General features: G+C 39.8%; 2 protein-coding genes and 1 pseudogene across 26 annotated transcripts in view; 2 read left to right on the top strand and 1 right to left on the bottom strand.

The window, feature by feature from the left end:
* SEL1L2 (SEL1L2 adaptor subunit of SYVN1 ubiquitin ligase) overlaps window positions 1–2,246 on the bottom strand; it is a 149,088-nt gene extending 146,842 nt beyond the window's left edge. For 18 of the 19 annotated variants that reach the window (XM_035302847.3, XM_035302853.3, XM_035302850.3 and 15 more), the window contains exon 1: window positions 2,094–2,246. In XM_035302847.3, the coding sequence (XP_035158738.1) occupies window positions 2,094–2,181 (88 nt within the window). In that variant the 5' untranslated portion in view covers window positions 2,182–2,246. The remainder of the gene's footprint in view (window positions 1–2,093) is intronic. The other variant, XM_078371383.1, reaches the window with a different exon arrangement.
* Window positions 2,247–2,430: 184 nt separating this feature from the next.
* MACROD2 (mono-ADP ribosylhydrolase 2) overlaps window positions 2,431–22,413 on the top strand; it is a 2,068,485-nt gene continuing 2,048,502 nt past the window's right edge. For all 6 annotated transcript variants that reach the window (XM_078371386.1, XM_078371387.1, XM_078371388.1 and 3 more), the window contains exons 1-2: window positions 2,431–2,724; window positions 9,473–9,589. In XM_078371386.1, coding sequence (XP_078227512.1) covers window positions 2,679–2,724; window positions 9,473–9,589 — 163 coding nt within the window. In that variant the 5' untranslated portion in view covers window positions 2,431–2,678. The remainder of the gene's footprint in view (window positions 2,725–9,472; window positions 9,590–22,413) is intronic.
* The window catches only part of LOC128932245 (aminoacyl tRNA synthase complex-interacting multifunctional protein 1 pseudogene), a 177,310-nt pseudogene continuing 164,366 nt past the window's right edge, over window positions 9,470–22,413 (top strand). Inside the window, exon 1 of the transcript XR_013535128.1 lies at window positions 9,470–9,589. The product of XR_013535128.1 is annotated as an aminoacyl tRNA synthase complex-interacting multifunctional protein 1 pseudogene (transcript). The remainder of the gene's footprint in view (window positions 9,590–22,413) is intronic.

The following is a 22,413-nucleotide window of genomic DNA, read 5'->3' on the forward strand; positions in this document are numbered from 1 at the left end:
GAGTCTCGCACTTGTTGTCCAGGCTGGAGTGCAGTGGCACAATCTCCGCTCACTGCCATCTCCACCTCCCGGTTTCAAGTGATTCCCCTGCCTCAGCCTCCTGAGTAGCTGGGATTACAGGTGTCTGCCACCTCACCTGGATAATTTTTTGCATTTTTAGTAGAGATGGGGTTTCACTAAGTTGGTCAGGTTGGTCTCAAACTCCTGATACTGTGATCCACCTGCCTCAGCCTCCCAAAGTGCTGGGATTACAGGCATGAGCTACTGTGCCCAGCACTTTCCACATTTCTATAGAAGAAGTCAATATCCTTCCTACAAAATCTGCAACTGCTCCTGTATTGCTTAATATTAATATTGCTATTTGCCACCTTACCCATCCTATGAAATGCTTTTCTCCTCACCTTTTTCTCAAAATCGATTTCATTATCAGGTTTTATTTATTCTTCCTTGGTAATGTCTTGAATCAAAGACCTCTTTCTATTTCTAGTGCCAATAAATAAGTACATATTTTTATTACTAGCTCAAATGTCACTTCCTTCTTGAAGCCTTCTTTATTTCTCCCAAATTCATTTTTTATGTATTTCACAGCATTAAAAGAAAAATAGGCTGGGCATGGTGACTCACGCCTGTAATCCCAGCACTTTGGGATCACTTGAGGTTAGGAGTTCAAAACCAGCCTGGCCAACATGATGAAATCCCATGTTTACAAGAAAATACAAAATTAGCCAGGCTTGGTGGCACATGGCTGTAATTCCAGCTACTCTGAAGCCTGAGGCAGGAGAATTGCTCAAACCTGGCAGGTGGAGGTTGCAGTGACCTGAGATGGAGCCATTGCCCTCCAGCCTGAATGACAAGAGTGAAACTCTGTCTCAAAAAAACCAAAACACAAAAATTACCTTACCATGTTGTGAATCATCCTCAGGTGAGTGTCCAACTACTAAAAATATTCCATTCTTTACAATTCTTATTGGGGCCTCCTCCTTTCTTCCTTTTCTCTTCTATTTTTAAAAAATGTGTTCCAAATAATTATTTGCCCAGTACATATAACACAGTACCGAAATTGCCAAATAGATGTGGATTTACCACATCTACTCAATTAGTGTTGAAGATGACCTGATATATAGAATCACAATACATTTGGGGAGAGGGTACCAAACTTCTAAATTATAGGTCACCCTACTCTTGTGGTGGACTTCAGTGAAACTGGATTTGCAGAACCTGCCAGGTTAGTATTATCCAGAATCAAGCCAGCTTTTTGGACATGCGTTTCAACTTTACACAATTGGAAGAATAAAGTAAGCCAATTTGGCTCTGTTTAACAAGCATTTGGATTTCTTTTGATGTAAGACATGTTTCTTTTTTTTTTTTGAGACGGAGTTTCACTCTTGTTACCCAGGCTGGAGTGCAATGGCGCGATCTCGGCTCACCGCAAGCTCCACCTCCTGGGTTCAGCCAATTCTCCTGCCTCAGCCTCCTGAGTAGCTGGGATTACAGGCACGCGTCACCATGCCCAGCTATTTTTTTGTATTTTTAGTAGAGACGGGGTTTCACCATGTTGACCAGGATGGTCTCGATCTCTTGACCTCGTGATCCACCCTCCTCGGCCTCCCAAAGTGCTGGGATTACAGGCTTGAGCCACCGCGCCCGGCCAAGACGTGTTTCTAATAGGACATTTTGTTTGTCCACAACTTCTTGGTTCTGAAAACTGTCTTGAGTATCCCAGTCTACATTTGTTCTTTCTAAACTTCACCAAATTCCAATGAAATTTGTAATTTTCACTACAAGTTTGAGGAGCCAACTGCATACGGTGTGGAACCATTTCCCAACACTTTCACTTCTTTTGGTCTTTTTTATTTGCCCACCCAGAAGACAACATCAGATTAACTGGTGAAAATCCTCACCAACGGGGCAGTAGTTGTGAGCACGGACAATTCGTGTTGACTCTTGGCCTCCTCCCGCTAGTACATCCTCCAAATCCCTGAGGCGGCTTTTGCCCGCTCGCGCACCTGGCCCTACAGGCCACGCCTCCAAGTCTTCACCTCCCACTAGTACATCCTCCAAGTCCCTGCGGCGGCTTATGCCCACTTTCTCACCTGGCCTTCTAGGCCACGCCCTCAAGTCTTCCAAGAGGCCAGCGGAAAGCGCGGTCCACCTCCTGCTCCTCCTAGGCGTCAGCTTCATGCCCCGCCTCCGTCGCGAGGCCAGCTCCGGCCCTCGCGCTCCCTGGCTCCGCCCCCTCCAGCTCCCTAACGTCCTCCGCGTCGGGCCCGAGCCTGCGCCTGCGCGTGCGCCCTGGGGCCCAAGTTGGGGCGCGCCTTGGCTAGAACGCGGAGAGCGGCGGGCAGTGCAGCCAATGGGAGGCGGCGTTGCCTAGAGGCTGGGAGGCGGGGCCTACGCGGGTGTTAGGTTAGCGCGAGGCGTGACCTAGTTGACAGGCTCTGAGGTGCTGCTGTGGCGGCGGCCGCGGGGCTGAGGCGGGTGGGAGCCGGAGCCAAGCGCGGGCTGAGGGAGGAGGGCGGCGACTGGAGAGCGACGAGCGGCGAGCAGCGCAGGAAGCGGAGCCTCTTTCACTTTTTCCCTCCCGAGTGCCCCCTCCCGCCCCTCCCACTCCACACACACCCTGTTTGCCCGTGAGCCTGGGGAACTTGCAGCTTAAAGCCAGCCACCCCCACGGCAACATGTACCCCAGCAACAAGAAGAAAAAGGTGTGGAGAGAGGAGAAAGGTAACAGGCCCGTCGAGTTCTGGGGGTGCGGGCGGTGGGGGTTGGGGTGGGGGCGGGGGTCAGGCTGTGTGTGTGCCGCGGCGCCCTCCGCCCGAGCTCCCGCCTCGCGCCCTCCCGGCCGGTGCCGCCTCCCTCCCATGTCCGTGTGTACACACGCGCACACGCGCGCGCACTCCGGCGTGCACGCGCCGCCCCCGGGCACCTGCAGCTCGCGCACGTGTGGGCGCACGCCCCTCTCTGCCGCCCTCGTTGCTCGGTCACCTTCTCCCGAGGCGGTGCTGCGTTCGCGTTGCTCCTCTCAGCGGGGACCCCGAGGTGGGCAGTCCCGGGGCGGCACAAGTTCCTGTGCCTCGCAGCTGGGACTTGGGTACTGTCGGTCCGGGTGTCCCGAGGACACGTGCCCGCCGGCGGGCGCTCAGGCTGCAGCTACCGCTGTGCCTCTGAGCCCTCCCTCTCTGCACCCTCATTCCTTTCCTCTTCGCCCCTGTCCCCCCAGCCCTCAAATGGCAAAGTGTCCTTACCATCGGGTGTTTACCCCTTGTCTGGGTCTCCCTCCTTCAACGCCGCTGCATGACTTTTTGAAACCTGGAACTCTAGGGTAGCCCTAAAACGAGCGTGTTGCCCGTAAGGATAGATGCCTTCAGGGAAGTCTGAATGAGCTTTTCTCCCAACAGTGTGTTTCTCTGTGTTCCATCCCCATTCATGGGCTGAAGTTGCTCGGAGTAAGATTGTGTGACTAATGTCACTCTGAATTTTGTGCATGTGAAGGTTTATCCAAATCCACTAGGTTGACAGTGGCACTGATTCTTTAAGAAACTGAAGTGTGCGATCCAGCCTCTCCTCTCAAGTTCTCCCCCTTACCCTATCACAGTTAGATAATATTCTACCTGGAGTGTCTCTGGCGTTTTTTCACCGTCCTTTTCACATCCCTTTGCTTTTCATTCTTTAGCTATTTTCAGAAATGTTGCAACAACTTACACTCCTATTGTTGAAATACACTAAAACCTGTATAGCAAGGGTGAGGTCTGTTGAGGGTAGTAGTGCACATTTCTCCTGGGTACCTCATCGTTTCAGAAGGATATAGGGTGACTAGGTAGAAAGTTGATTTCCTTGTTAATATTTCGTTAAGACCTGTAGATTTTTATTGCAAGTCGTGGCCTTTGTGAACATGAAAGCCAAACAGTGGAGGTAAGAAAGAGAATTAATGTGTAAAAGGAATCCTTGATCTGCTCCCACATTGCATGAACAAAGGCATGAGGAAGGGATTTTTATTTTTTTAATTTACTGCAGGAAGAGTTAACATAACTGAACAACACAATTAAAATGGTCTTTAAAATATTGAAAGTTAAATTATTTCATTATGTTTTAATAATTATGGGCATATAGAGAGCTAACACTTCTGGTGTCATAAAACAAATGCTGTCGAGAATAATAGCCTGATATAGTAGCGTAAAATAATTTTGCTTCGTTTTTTCAGTAGTAGTTACTTTAGTTTCAACACCCCTTCAATAAGGATTTACCTTGTGAGCATTGAAAAATCATTTATGCCCATATTTATTGATGATGTTGAAATGTTAGCTTTGTATTATTGATGACCATGAGGGTGAAACAGTGGAAGACATAGACATTGTTTTCACTAACATGAATCATTGATGAAATTACAGTGAGTACTTAACTATTTTTCTGTGGTAATAGAAAAACAATGTTCCTCAAGTAATAATACCGTTATAATGTTTCCTTCGTTTAGCATCTACACAGTTGGACTGTGACCAGCAGGCATTTAAGAATGTTTTGTAATGTCTTGATTTCTTTTCTCCTATTTCTTTTAATAATGGAGAAGATATAACCAATTTTTTTCTAAGCAAGCAAATGCACAATTAAATAAGGCAGTTAACAAAGTAATTATCTAAAACTAATTTATTTTAGCCTGAAATTTAATGTTAAAAGAAAAGATTACAGTGATTTGAAGAATTTAATGCATGTCTCAATGTTTTTTTTTTTTTTTTCAGGATGTCTATGTTTTGAATATTTAAATATAAAATATATATTATACCCCCAAGGAGGAGCTAAGGATTTCTACTACCACAGTTAGTATTAGAGAAGCTGATGGGATGCGTGACCTTTTTCCTTTCATCCCACTGGGGAGCTGGATATAGTATTTTTGCAGCTGTCCTTTAAAGCTAAAGGAAGGCTTACTTACCTCATTGAAATGTCAAGGCATTCTATAAACATATTTTTAACTCAGTATACCATTTAATAAGTAGGTCTGCCTACTTATGTGCTTGGTTCACAGAGAAAGGATTCATTGTAAAGGTGAAGCATTCTTTAAAGAAAAGTTTTATGAAATGACCAAAAACTGCATATGTATTTGTGGCCTTCAGTATGTTTCATTGTTTAAACAATTAAGGAGTTCTAAAGATCACATAAGTTTAAATAAGCATTTTTGATTTAGTATTTTGAGTCCTAATTCAGAAACATTTAATGTGCATTTTCAAGTATTGCAACTTATTTCATTGTTTTGTCTTAAATTGATCTCGTTTTTGTTGTAAGTGTTGACACGTCAACTTTTAAATAAATGGAGCAACAGAGGCCCGGTTGCATTTCTGTGTATACCTTTTGACATTTACAGAAACTGTAAGTTGCTTCATAATGTCTTTTTACCTGCTCAGTAATATTGTAATAATTTTTATTTGTGATCTGAGCTTTTTTAGTACTGCTTTGGCATACTGCTAGTCATCTCCCTTTTCTGTCTTTGTGTGATAATTCTAAATTTTCTTATTCTCCCAAGACCCTATCCCCCATACTAAACAGTTGACATTGTCTTTTTAATTCAAAGAGAAAATAAATGCCATGTAATGTGAACAGCCCTAACATCCTCTTCTGTAGTCTCATTGGTCTGTTCCTTTACATGTCCTTTTGGCTTTGTTCTTAGAAGAAGCACTTTTCTTCCTTGTGTGTAAAATTAACCTTTCTGCTTGCACTCTTTATCCCCTATCTTGTATTCTTTGAGTTCTTAACACCATCATGTATTCTTTCTTGGATATGTTTAATTTCTTGGTGTCTTCAGGTTCTTCTCTATTGCCTGTAACAGTGCTTGGATGTCTTCTACCTTAGAGTCACTTTTCTTTCTTCCTTTCTTTTTTTTTTAAAGGCCCGGTTTCACCATGTTGGTCAGGCTGGTCTTGAACTCCCAACCTCAGGTGATCCGCCCGCCTTGGCCTCCAAAGTGCTTGGATTACAGGTGTGAGCCACTGCACCAGGGCTAGAGTTGCTTTTCTTTCATAGCGCTTCACCTTGGAGTTGCTGTTCTCACTTTACTTCTTTTGCTCAGTCCTTCATAGTCTCCTGGATTTCCATTACATTCTAATGAAACTAATGTTTCTGAAGTCATTCAGTAGTGACAATCATGATAGTTTTAATATAAGAATAGTTAATATTTAAGCCCTATTTATGTGCTCAGTACTAGTCTTAGTCATTTACATGGATTATCTTATTTAATTCTCACAACTACCCTATGAGGTAGGAAACTGTATAAGGTAGAATATTGTAAGGTTAAGAGCTTTAAATACCAGTTGTCTGGGTTTGAATCCTACTTATACTGCACTTAACTAGCTGTGGGATATTAGGTAAGTTATTTGACATTGTTTTTAGTTTTCTTATCTTTAAGTTGGGAATGATACCTACCTACTTACCTCAAAGGGAAACTGAAACATAAAGAGGTTAAGTAACTTACCCAAGATCACACAGATTTGCACGATTTACATTAGAACCCAAACAGGGCTCTCTGTTAACCACATTTCCTCTTTTCCATGCTGTTGGTAACCACATTGATAAAAGCAGGTTAATGGCTAAGTAATTTTTCACTTTTTCTGACCTTCCTGTAGTAGTTGACGGTATTTCCCTTTTTCTAGAATTTTGATTAAAACTGTTTCCTGAATGTTTTCACATTACTAGGAACTTGTACCCCTGGTGACAACTAAGATTTATTGTATTGTTTTCCTGTTTCTGCCCACTTCCTAAATACTGTGTTTTGAGGTTTGATGCTCCCTTCCGTTCCTTCTTCTTTTTAATTTAGGACTAGAAGTTTAGGTTATAATTTCTAAAATCGCTAGGCTAGACCACTCTTCAAGTTTTCAGATTCTTGATTTCAACTTCTTGAGTGTCCTATAGGTACTTTAAACTCAATTTTTGTGAATATGTCACCTCTGATTAAGATATCTTATTTTGGCCAGGCGCATTGGCTCATGCTTGTAATCCCAGCACTTTATTTATTTATTTTTTTGAGGCGGAGTTTCGCTCTTGTTACCCAGGCTGGAGGGCAATGGTGCATCTTGGCTCACCGCAACCTCCGCCTCCTGGGTTCAGGCAATTCTCCTGCCTCAGCCTCCTGAGTAGCTGGGATTACAGGCACGCGCCACCGTGCCCAGCTAATTTTTTGTATTTTTAGTAGAGACGGGGTTTCACCGTGTTGACCAGGATGGTCTCGATCTCTTGACCTCGTGATCCACCCGCTTTGGCCTCCCAAAGTGCTGGGATTACAGGTGTGAGCCACCGTGCCCGGCCAATCCCAGCACTTTGGGTGGCTGAGGCAGGTGGATCATGAGGTCAGGAGTTTGAAACCATCCTGTCCAGTATGATGAAACCCTGTTTCTACTAAAAAATACAAAAATTAGCTGGGCCTGGTGGCACGTGCCTGTGGTGTCAGCTGTTCAGGAAGATGAAGCAGGAGAATCCCTTGAACCTGGGAGGCAGCAGTTGCAGTGAGCCGAGATTGTGCCACTGCTCTCCAGCCTGGGCAACAGAGTGAGACTTCGTCTCAGAAAAAAAAAAGACTATCTTTATTTTTGGTCTCCTAATGTGGCTGAAGTTTTAGTTAAGGAGTGGGAAAAATATTGGTTCCCTATTTTCACTTGTGCTTACATTAATACTTCTGCAGTTTATTTCTGTGAAATAATCTTTTAAAGTGGTTATTTTGTAAGGTTCAATTACCTTAAACTAGATACTAACTATCCCTAAATCCATTTACCTAAATTTCAGTACCTTGTGATACACTAAAAGAGAATTGGAGAGTATGATAAATAACTGTGTCTCTCTCTCTATTGTGGAGACCGTTGGTACAATATGTGAGACATGACAACTGACACAGAGTGAGAATGTCAGTGTCAGTTTATCCATTGAATATTGGTAAATATTTCTTCCTTGTTTAGGTTAAAAACAAATATAAATAGAACTTTTTACATGTTTTCCTGTGTCCTAGTGGGTTGTTTTATATACCATCTGGGATAATGCATCATCAACTTTCAATATTAGTAGTCTATAGGATAAAGGTTAAACTGCTTCCTAGGGTGTACAAATCCCTGTACAGTTTTGTTTCACTTTGTTCTGGCTACTTTCCACTTCTGTGGCCATTCCTCTTCTCATACCATATCTTGCAGTTTCATTTAGTTATAGTATTCATATCTCCTTTGTTTACATTGTTTTGTTAGTCTGAAATGTTCTTTTTACTTCTTCATGCAACACTCTTCCTGTCCTCCATAAATCAGCATACATGTTACCTTTTTGGGGGCGTTTTCCTGAGAGAGTAGTGCAGTACAATGGAATAAATAACATAGGGTGTAGTCTTTGACTAATGGAAATGTCTGTCTGAATTTTAATTTGCGCTTCCTGAAAGCTCTCTTGCTTTGGGCAAATTACTTTGCTGTGCTTCATTTCCCTATCTGCAAAATTGGGATAATAATACTATCAATTTTATAAGTTATTAGGAAGATTATTTTAATGAGATTTACATGTGAAGTACCTGGCACATAGTGAGTTCTTTATAAATGGCATCGGCTGCAATTAATTCTCAGATGTAATTTCTAAAATATTTTCATTTTATAATTAAGATACATATATATATTTAAAGCAATTCTTATATCAGCTACACAAAGCTGTAAGAAAATGGAGGGTGCAATTGAGGAATTATCTTGGTGGTTGCCTTTTTTGTGCTCTTACTATTTGTACATACCTGTCTTAGCATGTTATTTATATAGATAATATTTTGTATCTTACTGCATTAGGCTGTTCTTGCAGTTGCTATAAAGAAAATACCTAAGGCTGAGCAATTTCTTAAAAAAATAAGTTTAACAGGCTTACAGTTCTGCAGGCAATACAAGGATAGCATTGGCATCTGTTAGGTTTTCTGGGAGGCCTCAGGGAACTTTTACTTACAGGGGAAGAGGAAGCAGGAGCAGGCACTTCACATGGCAAGAACAGTAGCAAGAAAGGGTGGGGGGAGGTGCCACACACTTTTAAACAACCAGAGCTTACGAAAACTCACTACCTTGAGGGCAGCACCAAATCATGAGGGATCTGTCCCCATGACTCAGTCACGTCCCACCAGGTACCACGTCCAACATTGGGGATTACATTTCAACATAAGATTTCAGGTGATATATATCCAAACCATATCAGTTATCCAGCATATCACCTGGCATATAGTAGACTGTAGATGTTGATTGAAAGCGTAAATGAGTTCTTTCTTGGACTATCACAAGAGAATCTTCATCAGGCTTTGATTTTTTTCTCCCCTGGTAATATGAAATTTAACGTTTTTTAACATTTAAATATAGTCACTGCATTTGCATTGTGTTGTTTAGAACTGTATCAAGTCTTTTGTTAGTTTAACTTGGTTAATACTTAAAGTATAAAAGTAATTCCCATGTTTAAACGTTAAATACAAATGGAGATTCTGCTTTTATTTTGCAAGAACGTTTACTGAAGATGACCGTAGAGGAGAGGCGCAAAGAATACCTAAGAGACTATGTTCCCCTGAACACCATTCTATCGTGGAAGGAGGAGGTGAAGGGCAAGAGCCAAAATGATGGTAAGTTTCTCGGAACATTTTTTAGGTAGATACTGTTCCCATTTATTTATGACTCCTGCAGGACAATTGTTGACAGAAATGAATAATTGGCATTCAATAAAGAGATTACTATTTTGCTATTTGAAATTATTGCTTGGTTGTAATTTAATTGTTTTTAGTAACCCGTGGTGTTTTTTAAACTTAGGAAAATATATTAACATAATTTGTATTCTGAAATATTCCACATTTATAATATGATACTTTTTTTTTGCAGGTCTTTTTTTTTTAATTTCTATTCTGTGATAGCTCTTGGAGTAAATGCTATTAGAGATTTGCTGATTTGGGGGTGTGGCCCTTTGAGTTTGCTTTAAGTTCATTTTTAATGGATTTCCTTATTGTTATTTTAAGGATTGGATATAGTCAAAAGAGAGTATATTAGGAAAAATAGAAAAACCAAAGAACATTTCTCACTATTTTAGAGAGGAATATATTTTTTTGGTGTGTTATATGTAAAGTATTTGTATGGCAGAATTTAATCCCAAAGTCTTTATGATTTGATTAGAGTCTAGATTATGTTAGAATATAAAGGCAATTTTAATGATTAAAAAGGTACATGAAAAAGCTTCTAAAAATAACATAATAGATTTAATGGATGTTTAATATGCTTTTCTTTGAATTCACACTCATTGGTATTAATGTGAGGTTTAGACAAACAGGGTACTTCTTAGGGTACTTAACAGTTGAGAAAGATGACTTTATGAGATGGACTTGGAACATGCTAATTTCACTGGTTTGGTTTTAGATTGATGGAACTATACAGGGTACTATGGACCCAGAAAATAAAGATTAGCATGGAATTCTTAGGGATAAAATCTTAAGGGAAAGATTAGGCTTTGGTGTTGGTGAAAAGAACATATTGACCTGAAGATTTAGGTTTTAGACAGAACTTTGTTTTTCTACGAAGGCAAAGCATATGGGATTGGGAATGAAAAGATGTGGGTTCTTTTGAACCTTACATATCCTGGAAACGTATGACGTTGGGGTAGTGGCTCTACCCCAAACTCTAATGGGGTCATTGGACAAGCTGATTGGGATGTGCATATCTGACCTGTCTGCCCAGTGTCTTCTGTGATGGCAACTTGTTTTAAGAATGGTCTGATTCCCATCTGGTAAGATTGGCCCTAAGAAGCCCCTGCCTGACCACGTGAACATCGTGGAACCCAAAGATGAGATACTGCCCACCTCCCCCATCTTGGAACAGAAGGGTAGGAAGCTAGAGCCGCCTGCCATGCACCAGGCAGTCCCCACAGCGTAACAGGGCCTCCTTGGCAGCTGTATTCTGGAGTTTGGATGTTGCTCTGAAAAGGCCTTTAATAAAATCTTGTACAAAGAAAAAAAAAAAGAATGGTCTGATTAAGACAGCATTGAGGCTGGGCGCGGTTGCTCACGCCTGTAATCCCAGCACTTTGGGAGGCTGAGGCAGGTGGATTACCTGAGGTCGGTAGTACGAGACCAGCCTGACCAATATGGAGAAACCCTGTCTCTACTAAAAATACAAAATTAGCGGGGCACAGTGGTGTATGCCTGTAATCCCAGCTACTTGCGGGGCTGAGGCAGAAGAATAGCTTGAACCCAGGAGGTGGAGGTTGTGGTGAGCCCAGATTGTGCCATTGCATTCCAGCCTGGGCAACAGGAGCAAAACTCCATCTCAAAAAAAAAAAAAAAAGAAAAAGAAAAGACATCATTGAAAGAGAAGAGAGTGCTGTGTAATGAAAAGAATGCAGGGCTAGAAATCAGGGGAACAGAATTCTGGTCCCTTTTCTTACTTAAGGCTATGTGCTTCTTCATGTTTGGGTCTCGGTAATTTTTTTTGTTTATAAGCACCTGGTATTAAATATTTCAGCAGTTTTTTCTTCTTTTAAATGGCTACAGGTTGAGTATCGCTTATCTGAAATGCATGGGACCAGAAGTGTTTGGGGTTTTGGATTGTTTGGATTATACTTACTGGTTAAGCATCTCTTTTTCAGAATTCAAAATGTTCCAGTGAGCATTTCCTTTGAGCATCATGTTGTTGCTCAAAAAGCTTCAGATTTTGGAACGTTTTGGATTTTGAATTTTTGCATTAGGACTACTCAACCTGTAGTAAATGTTCCCCAAATCAGAAGAGAATACGTTGAATAGAATAACACCTGACATAGTTATCCTCCAACAAGGTACTGTATATTTAGTTCTGCTTCCCAGTATGAGCTTTATAGTGGTTTACAACTGCTCTGTGTGTTTCTTTCGCCTTATGCTGTTTTAAACTTGAAAGTCCTCCATGGGGAACAAGGTGATGTGATCAAAATTATATTTCTATTTTTTTTTGTCTAATACCTGAAATGTTACTTGCTCCTCTCTTTTGTGACCTACAAACTGGTGACTGGTGTCTTCTTTTTTCTTGAAGTGGAATGGCTTATTTTACAAGTACTATTTGTAAATATTTCTATACAATACACATCTTTCATATGTACTTTTTGTGTTACCTACTCAGTGCTCAGTTATTAGAAAAATTTAGTCGAGAGTTTTAGTGTTTTAACAGTTTAAAAGAGCCTTTAAAAATATACAGTTGCAATAAATAATAAAGGATAACTATACATATAGTTGTATTTGAAATGTTTTAAGTCATTGCTTTTACATGTATGTGTATAAGTAAGTATTGATATTTATATTCAATGTGGGATTTTAAACTAAGTATTAAAAGAAGTCTAATTCCTTGTCACTTAGTTTCTAATTGTAGGAAATGAACAATAATCATTGGGGTAGGACAGTATATCAGTTTTAAATTGAGTGGCTTATCATTACTTATGTTTTTACAGAGAGCCATTTTTTTCTAAATATCCATGGGTACTTGAAAAGTTCTTGAGCTGTTGCTTTTAATTTTTTTCTTGCTTTGTTCAGATTTTTTTTAACTTTACCCAAATGCTGTATGTTGTTATAGTATAGTAGAAAGTTAAATAAAAAAGAGGGGAATGGCCAAATGTATTTGTAACAATTTGGATTTTAAGTTTTCTTGAAACAAAAGGAAACCAAATATTGCCAAGCAACACAAAATCAGTGTTTGTGTGGAAAGGGGGTAGCAAGTAGATAATATTTTTACTTTGACTTATCCCTTTGGTAATATTGGAAAGCCATGGATTAGAAGAGGAAAGAGTGAGAGATGACTACCTAAAAATAAAAAACAAAACCAAAAAACAAAAACCTCACCCAGAAAAACCCATTAAATACATAATTTGCTTGCTGTTTATGTTCATATTTGTCAACTATTATTAGCTAATCTCTGGATTTATGTATTTCTAATTACTTCTTCTGTATTAGCAGTTATGTAATAATTCACTGTCATTTGTCAGTTGCTGTGTTGTAGGGATTTAAAAAGTCTTGTCTCTCCTTTTGTATTATATCTCTAGCACCTGGAATGGTGCCTTATGTGTTGGTGGGGCTCAATCAGTATGTTAAATAAGAATGCCTCAGGAGTTAATATGTCTACAAGGGACAGTTCTTTTCTCAAACTTTTTTTTTTTGAAACGGAGTCTTACTCACTTTGTCACCTGGGCTGGAGTGCAGTGGCACGATGTGCCACTGCAGCTTTCACCTCCTGGGTTCAAGCATTTCTCCTGCCCAGCTCCTGAGTAGCTGGGATTATAGGTGTTCACTACCACACCTGGCTAATTTTTGTATTTTTAGTGGAGATAAGCTTTCACCATGTTGGCCAGGCTGGTCTTGAACTCCTGATCTCAAGTGACCACCTACCTTGGCCTCCTAAAGTGCTGGGATTATAGACATGAGCTACTGTGCCCGCCTCTTTCCCAAACTTTTAATGGGCATTTAAAAATACATGTAAACCTAGAATACAGAGTGCCACAAAATTATGTTCTGGTCATAGACAGACTGCATATATGATGGTGGTCCCATAAGATTATAATACTGTATAGTATAATACTATAATACTATGCCTTTTCTGTGTTTAGGTAGATTTGATACACAATGACTTACCCTTGTGTTATAGTTGAGTACAGTATTCTCTAGAGTAACATGCTGTATAGGTTTTAGCCTAGGAGCAATTGATTGTACCATATAATCTAGGCGTGTAGTAGACTATACCATCTAGATTTTTGTAAGTACATCTTATGATGTTTGCATAGCAATGAAATCACCTAACAATGTCTTTCTCAGAACATATTGCCATTGTTAAGCAATGCATGATTGTAGCAGTGCATCCATTACCCAGTTTCAACAGTTATTACATGGCCAGTTTCATTTTATCTATACCAGTGCTCCCTACACCTTCCCCTCAGACTATTTTGAATGAAATCACATGTCATATCAATTTTATCTATAAATGATTATCTCTATGTATACACATGTATGTATCGCTAAAAGATGGGGGCACATTTTTCTTGTTTTACTAAAATATTACTGCTAAAATTGAATTTTATATCCATTTAGTATTCATATTTTCTGCATCATCTCATAAAGAATTTTTTTTGTAGAGTTGATTTGCTCGAATCAATATCTAATCAAGGTCCATATATTGCATTTTATTGGTATGTTCCTTAAGTCACTTTTAAGCTGTACTTACCTCTCTCTCTCCTTTTTTTCCTTCCTCCCTTATAATTTATTTCTCGAATATACTGGCTGTCCTGCAGAATTTTTCATATTTTGAATTTGCTTACTGCATCCCTGTGGTATCATTTAACGTGTTCCTCTGTCCCCTTTATTTCTTATGAGTTGGTAGTTAAATCCAGAGGTTTGTTCAGAGTTGGGTTTAAATTTTTTTTAAAGAATATAAAAAATTGTGCATCTTTTTGCACATAGTGCCTCATTGTCTCTCTCAGTAGTGATAAGATTGATCCCTGGGTTCATATATTGTCCACTGAATATTGTCACTAAACTGTCTAGTGTAAAGTTCCCTGACAACCTTTTACTTAATGTTTTTAGCAGCCACTCATGATTATTGCTTAGATCCATTACTTTATTAGGGGTTGCAAAATAGTGTTTTTTTGAATTTTATCATTTCTTATTTATCATTTAGACTTCTGTAAAGAGGAACTTTCTGTTATTAAGACTTTCATTATGCAGTACAGTATATAGCAAAGCAGAACAAATGCTGTGTTTACCTTATTTACTGATTTTCAGACTGAGTTCATTCCCTAAAATCCTCCAAAGGTGACCAAAGAGTTCTTTGAAAAGTTTTGACTATCATTTTAAATTTGTTGCTCTTCTCTCCTCTCTCTTCTTCCCTCTTCCTCCCTTTGAACATGTATGTTAAATGAAATGTCCTAGTGGTTAACAGACTACAAAGGAGGCATACACCTGTTTGTGTGCATGCGTGTGCATGTATTTATAGCTCCCATATAAAATATATAGAATTACTAAACAGTAGGCCCAGGATTTGGTAGAAAGACAAAGGTAGATATATAAATGGGTGGATGGATAGATATGACAGAAAGATGGCATTACTTCTTCGTAGAGACAAGAGTCCCAGTTCTTGAGTTTAATTGTTATGTGTTCTATTCATCTCCTTTGCTACTACCATGTTAAGATTCCACTAGAATACCACCTAGAGAAGCAATGTTATTGTTACACTTTTTGGATGGAGCAGTGTTGGCAGAGTCTCTGCCAGGCTTATGCCTGGCAGATATCATATTGAATGGGCAAAAGCTGGAAGCATTCCCCTTGAAAACCAACACAGGACAAGGATACCTCTCTCACCACGGCTATTCAAGATAGTACTGGAAGTTCTGGCCAGGGTAATCAGGCAAGAGAGTGAGGTAAAGAGTATTTAGCCAGAAAGAGAGGAAGTGAAACTATTTTTGTTTGCAGATGACATAATCCTATACCTAGAAAACCCCTTCATCGCAGCTCAATAGGTTTGCAAGCTGATAAGCAGCATCAGTGAAGTCTTAGGATACAAAATCAGTGTGCAAAAATCTGTAGCATTCCTGTATACTAACAACAGACAAGCCGAGAGGGAAATCACAAATGAACTCCCATTCACAATTTGCCACAAAAATAATAAATAATAAAATACTGGCCAGGCACAGTGGCTCACACCTGTAATCCCAGCACTTTGGGAGGCTGAGGTGGGTGGATTACAAGGTCAGGAGATTGAGACCATCCTGGCCAATGTGGTGAAACCCCGTCTCTGCTAAAAATACAAAAGTTAGCTGGGTGTGGTGGTGCATGCCTATAGTCCCAGCTAGTTGGGAGGCTGAAGCACGAGAACCGCTTGAACCTGGGAGGTGGAGGTTACAGTGAGCCAAGATTGCACCACTGCACTCCAGTCTAGGCAACAGAGGGAGACTCCATCTCGAATAAAATACCTAGGAATATGGCTAGCAAGGATCTTCTTTTCAAGGAGACCTACAAACCACTGCTCAAAGATATCAGAGAGGAGGCAAACAAATGGAGAAACATTCCATGCTCATCGATAGATAAAATCAATATTATGAAAATGGCCATACTGCCCAAAGCAGTGTTTAGATGCAGTATTATTCCTATTAAATTACGTCGACATTCTTCACAGAATTAGAAAAAACTACTTTAAAATTCATATGGAACTGAAAAAGATCCCAGGTAGCCAAGACAGTCCTAAGCAAAAAGAACAAAGCTAGAGGCATGACGTTACCCAACTTCAAACTATACTACAAGGCCATAGTAATTAAAATGTATGGGACCGGTACAAGAACAGACATAGACCAATGGAACAGAATAGAAAACCCAGAAATAAGACTGCACACCTACAACAAGTGATCTCTGAAAAATCTGGCAAAAACGAGCAATGGAGAAAGGATTCTCTCTTAATGATGCTGGGAAAACCGCCTAGTCATACACAGAAAATTGAAACTGGACCCCTTTCTTATACCGTTTACACAAATTAACTCAAGATGGTTTAAAGACTTAAATGTAAAATCCAAAACTAAAAATCCTGGAAGACAACATAAGCAGTACCATTCAGGGTATAGGCATGGCCAAAGATTTCATGATGAAGATGCCAAAAACAATTGCATCAAAAGCAAAAACTGATAAATATGATCTAATTACACTAAAGAGCTTCTGCACAGCAAAGGAAATTATCATCAGAGTAAACAGACAACCTATAGAATCGGAGAAAAATTTTGCAATCTGTCAGACAAAGGTCTTACATCTAGCATCTATAGGGAGCTTAAATTTATCAGAAAAAAACTTGACCTCATTGAAAATAGACAAAGGACATGAACAGACACTTCTCAAAAGAAGACACATATATGGCCAGTAAACATGAGGAAAACCTCAACATTATTCATTAGATAAATGCAAATTGAAACCACACCAGTCACAATGGCTATTAGTAAATGGTCAAAAAACAACAGATGCTAGTCAAGTTATAGAGAAAAAGGAACACTTACACATTGTTGGTGGAACTGCAAATTAGTTCATTGTGGAAGAAGATAGTGTGATGATGCCTTAAAGACCAAGAGGCAGAAATACTGTTTGACCTAGCAATCCTATTCCTGGGTATATACCCAAAGGAATATAAATCATTCTATTATAAAGATAATAATAGAATGTGCATATTGATGACAGCACTGTTGACAATAGCAGAGACGTGGAATCACCCTAAATGCCCCTGAATGATAGTCTGGATAAAGAAAATGTGGTACGTACACACCGTGCAATACTATGCAGGCATAAAAAGGAATAAGATCATGTCTTTTGCAGGGACACGAGTGGAGCTGGAAGCCATTATCCTCAGCAAACTAACGCAGGAACAGAAAACCAAATACCGTATGTTCTCACTGAAAAGTGGGAGCTGAATGATGAGAACACATGGACACATGGGGGGAATAACACACACTGGGCCTATCAGAGGTGGGGGTGGGAGGAGTGAGAGCATCAGGAGGAACAGTTGATGGATGCTGGACTTAATACTTAGATGATGGGATGATCTGTGTAGCCAACTACTATGGCACACATTTATCTGTCTAACAAACCTGCATGTCCTGCGCTTGTAGCCCTGAACTTAAAGTTGGAAAATTTAAAAAAATTGATAATTTAGAAAGGCTTATATTTCACATTTACATATATTTATATATATTATATGCTGTAATAAAGGAGGATAGGAAAAATGCTATTAAGAAAATAAAATCTACTTACTGTTTATTAAGTGGAAGTGGGTCATCACAAAAGTCTTCATTGTCTTCACACTGAATAGGCTTAGGAGGAGCGGGGGCTGGTTGGTTCTGCTGTCTTAGGGGTGGCAGAGGTAGAAAACGTGGAGGGAAGGTAGAAGGGGAGGCAGGAGAGGCAGCATGCCTGATGCAACTTTACAGAAATAAATTGTAATTTCTCTCTGATTTTTGCTTTTTTGTTTCTCTAAAAATGTATGGTACCAATCCTTTAATCTTTTTTCTACTGTTTAGTTTCAGTGCCTATATCATAGAAGGGTCTATGTTATAAAGTAAATCAGAAACAGTCTTGAATAATAGGAGCCCTTCTGCCAGATTGTCTAATGTCAGTTTGTTTTCTGGCACTGCGTCTCGTATGTCTTCTTTCTTATTGTCTGGCACTGGTTTGGAAGCACTCATCTCCATCGAGTTGTCTTCTGTTCCTCTGGTGTGGTGGTTGTTAGCTCTTGAATTTCTCCAAGATCTGCACCTTGAAACCCTTTACCTCCTACCTTTTTTTGCCATATTCCCTATCTCTTTCCGGATTTCCTTGATTGTGTCATAAATTCTGGGAAGCCATGTACAACATCTAGACAGTTTTCTCCAGCAGGAATATTGTTTTGGGGTTGGCAGTTTTCATGGCTTTTTCTGTATCAGCAGTGGAATTTTCAGTGGTGTAATTCTTCCAAACATCCCTGATGTTCTCTCTGTCAGGGTTCTCTTTGATAGCATTCACAGTCTTTTCCATAGAATGCTGTGTGTAGAGATGCTTAAAGGTCCTTATGACCCCCTGATCTATAGCTGAATTATAGATACTATGTTTGGGGGCAAGTAGACCATGTTGACACTTTTGGTGTTGAACTCATGGGGTTCTGGGTGACCAGGGGCATTGTACAACCTCAAAATAACTTTAAAAGGCAATCCTGGCTGGGTAGGTGGCTCATGCCTGTAATCCCAGCACTTTGGGAGGCTGAGGCAGGCTAATCACGAGGTCAGGAGTTCAAGACCAGCCTGGCCAACATGGTGAAACCCTGTTTCTACTAAAAATACAAAAAATCAGCTGGGCATGGTGGTGAGTGCCTGTAATTTCAGCTCCTCAAGAGGCTGAGGCTGGAGAATCACTTGAACCCAGGAGGTGGAAGTTGCAGTGAGCTGAGATCGCATCACTACACTTCAGCCCAGGTGGCAGTGTGAGACTCTGTCTCATGAAACAAAAACCCAGAAAAACAAAAACCCCTCCCAGGTTCAAGAGGTAGAAGAAGTGGAGGGAAGGGAGAAGGGAGGCAGGAGAGGTAGGTAACATCACCCAGGCTGGAGTACAGTGGCATAATCTTAGCTTACTGCAACCTTCACCTCCCAGGTTCAAGTAATTCTTGTACCTCAGCCACCCAGTTAGCTGGGATTACAGGCATGCATCACCACACGCAGCTAATTTTTGTATTTTTAGTGGATATGGTGTTTGGCCACGTTGGCCAGGCTGGTCAGGAAATCCTGGCCTCAAGTGATCAACCCTCCTCTGCCTCCCAAAGTGCTGGGGTTATAGGTGTGAGCCGCTACACTCTGCCTGTGACATATTTAAGACAGACTTCTTACTAACACATATCAAACCATCCTTTGCTGGCATTAATTTCTTCAGCTTTAGATCCTTCATCTTCCTTAATGTTTTAAGTTGTCATATAATGACTGCTTTTTCTCAGATCCTATTGGAGTGTATAGGTATGCTCATTTTTTTTGTTGTTGTAGCAATGCTGCACTCATGTAAAAGCTGCATTTTCAGTATAAGATTATCAGTATGAGATTAAAAGATATTTTGCAAAAAGTGTAAGGTTTTCATGCCTGTAGGCATAGCTGTAGCAACGCAAATTATCTTTCTGTTTTTTAAAGATGACTCTTAGGCTAGATTCATGTATCTTAAATGGTGAAGGATTGCAGCTGCAGACCTCAGTATCAAGCACTTCACCTTTTTCTTGTAACGTCATGACTTTTCTCTGCTTCTTGGGAGTACTTCAGCATCACTAGTGGCACTTCGTGTGGGTCCATAATGTTATTCAGGTTTATGGTATTGCACTAAACATGAGGAAAAATGTTACAACTGCAAGAGATCTTTTTTTTTACTGTGCTATGCAATTTATTGGTGAGATAGACAGCTCACGCAGAGATGTTTAGCTTCACACAGCATTTTAAGTGGATACTCTAAAAACTTGAGCTCACCGCAATAGCAGTAGGAGGTGGCTGAGAAATTATTACAGTAGAACAGTATGTTCTGTGGTTAATTTTGTGCAGTTGTGTTTTAATACTACCTCTTTACCTTTGTTTACTTTTCTCTTGACTGAATGGTGCCATGTATGGTCTGTAAGTGTGTGCATAAGTTTTGGTAAATTTTCATTTTTATAATAGATTTGGGTATATTTTATGGTGGTAAATGAAGAAATAGACTAGTGTCTACATGTATTTTATGCATTCATGACATACTTAACTTTTTCTTAATTTTCATATTTCTAGACTATGTGGTTTTTCTGTCAGTTTTTTTTCAAATTGTTGCAAGTCTCCAAAAAATGTTCCAATATATTCATTGAAAAAGAAAATCCATAAGTGGGCCTGTGCAGTTTAAACCTGTGTTGTTCAATGGTCAACTCTATTTTCCAAGATTATTTTGACAACACATCAATTTCATTGTGTATTGCAGTGTGTAACACTAAATATTATGTAAATTGTTCTTATATTAAGCCTTTTTTTTTTTTTGAGATGGAGTTTTGCTCTTGTTGTCCAGGCTGGAGTGCAATGGTGCATGACCTTGTCTCACTGTAACCTCTGCCTCCTGGGTTCAAGCGATTCGCCTGCCTTGGCCTCTGGAGCAGCTGTGATTACAGGTGCCTGCCACCAGGCCCAGCTAATTTTTTGTATTTTTAGTAGAGATGGTGTTTTACTATGTTGGCCAGCCTGGTCTTGAACTCCTGACCTCAAGTGATCCACCTGCCTCTGCCTCCCAAAGAAGCTTGTTTTTAAAAATAATTTAGAAACAAAAAAAGTCTTTTATTTTTTGGTATATGTAAACATGACTTTGTACTATCACAAAATGGAAAGTTCTTTATATTTCCTAAGTCTGTAACTTCATCGCCTATTCTGTTAGTTTTAACATATTCAATGAATTATGTTAGTAAGTAAGGATTTTCCTTGAATACATTTTGGTCAATGTAAACAGATACTTTGACATAGGTTACAGACTGCTGGTAGCCAAGGACAATTTTTCCTTTCTTCCTCTCCCCCTTCCCCCTACTCCTGATAATTTTTGTACCTGAGAGAGTCTTTTTATCGATTTCTTTCAAATTTATTCATTAGTTTATATTTTTAAGTTGACAGATACATTGTATTTCTTAATGCTTTTGTCTTTTCTGAAATATTTAGTTACTGAATTTTCATGAAAATATTTAAAACAGGAATTTAAATGTAGCTTATTGTCTTATCTGAGCCTTTGATTGAGAACCAGTTTGGGGATTGGTATGAAATAAGTAACAAAATATCATGCCAGGGCAATGAAAACTTATGAAGGTTTTTGAGCAGGAGAGCTACATAAACTTTAATATGATGAAAATAATTTCGCAGCAGTTCATATAACAGTTTAGAGGGTGTGCACATTCCACTCCTTAATATACTTTTTTCTTCTCTGGAGTTATTCACTTGTCATTTTTTCCTTCTGCAGATAAATCTGTTCTTCTTTCATAGCTTTTATATGTTCACTTATTATACCAGTACCTCATTTAATTTTGTTTCCTTCAATAATCCAATATCTATTCTTTCTTGATTAATCTTTACTTGCTTTTCCTCTCTCTCTCTCTCTCTCTCTCTCTCTCTCTCTCTCTCTCTCTGTGTGTGTGTGTGTGTGTGTGTGTGTGTGTGTGTGTTTTAGATAGGGTATCGCTGTTGCCCAGGCTGGAGTGCAGTGGTATGATTATGGCTCACTGCATTGATTGAGCCCTTGACCTCCTGGGCTCAATCTGTTCTACTACCTCAGCCTCCTGAGTAGTTGGGGGAGTACAGGTGTACACCACCATGCACAGATAATTTTTTTTATTTTGGTAGAAGTGGGATTTTATCATGTTGCACAGGCTAGTCTTGAACTCCTGGGCTCAAGCAATTGGCTGTTCAAAGCTCCAGTATTACAGGTGAGAGCCACTGTGCGCAGCCTCTTTTCTTGAGTTCTCTTGTTTTCCAGTCTGTTCTTCTAGCTGTAAGGTTTTTAACTGTGGTAAAATATACATAACATAAAATTTGCCATTTTTACTATTTTTAAATGTTGAGTTTCGAGACATTAAGTACATTTACACTGCTGTGCGACCATCATCAGTATCCATTTTCACAACTTTTTCATCTTCCCAGATAGAAACTTTGAGCTGGGTGCGGTGGCTTGCTCCTGTAATCCCCAGCTACTCAGGAGGATGAAGCAGGAGGATGGCATGAGGCTAGAAATTTGAGTCCAGCCTCAGCAACATAGTGAGACCTCATCTCTAAAATGAATATTTAAAAAAGTTGGTGGTGTGTGCCTCCTGTCCCAGCTACTCAGGATTGCTGGAACCCTGAAGTTTGAGGCTGCAATGAGCTATGATTTGCACTACTGCACTCCAGCCTGGGCAACAGAGTAGACCTCCTCTCTTAAAAAGAAAC

The sequence above is a fragment of the Callithrix jacchus genome, chromosome 5 (assembly GCF_049354715.1).
Source record: "Callithrix jacchus isolate 240 chromosome 5, calJac240_pri, whole genome shotgun sequence".
In the NCBI taxonomy this organism is placed as follows: domain Eukaryota; kingdom Metazoa; phylum Chordata; class Mammalia; order Primates; family Cebidae; genus Callithrix; species Callithrix jacchus.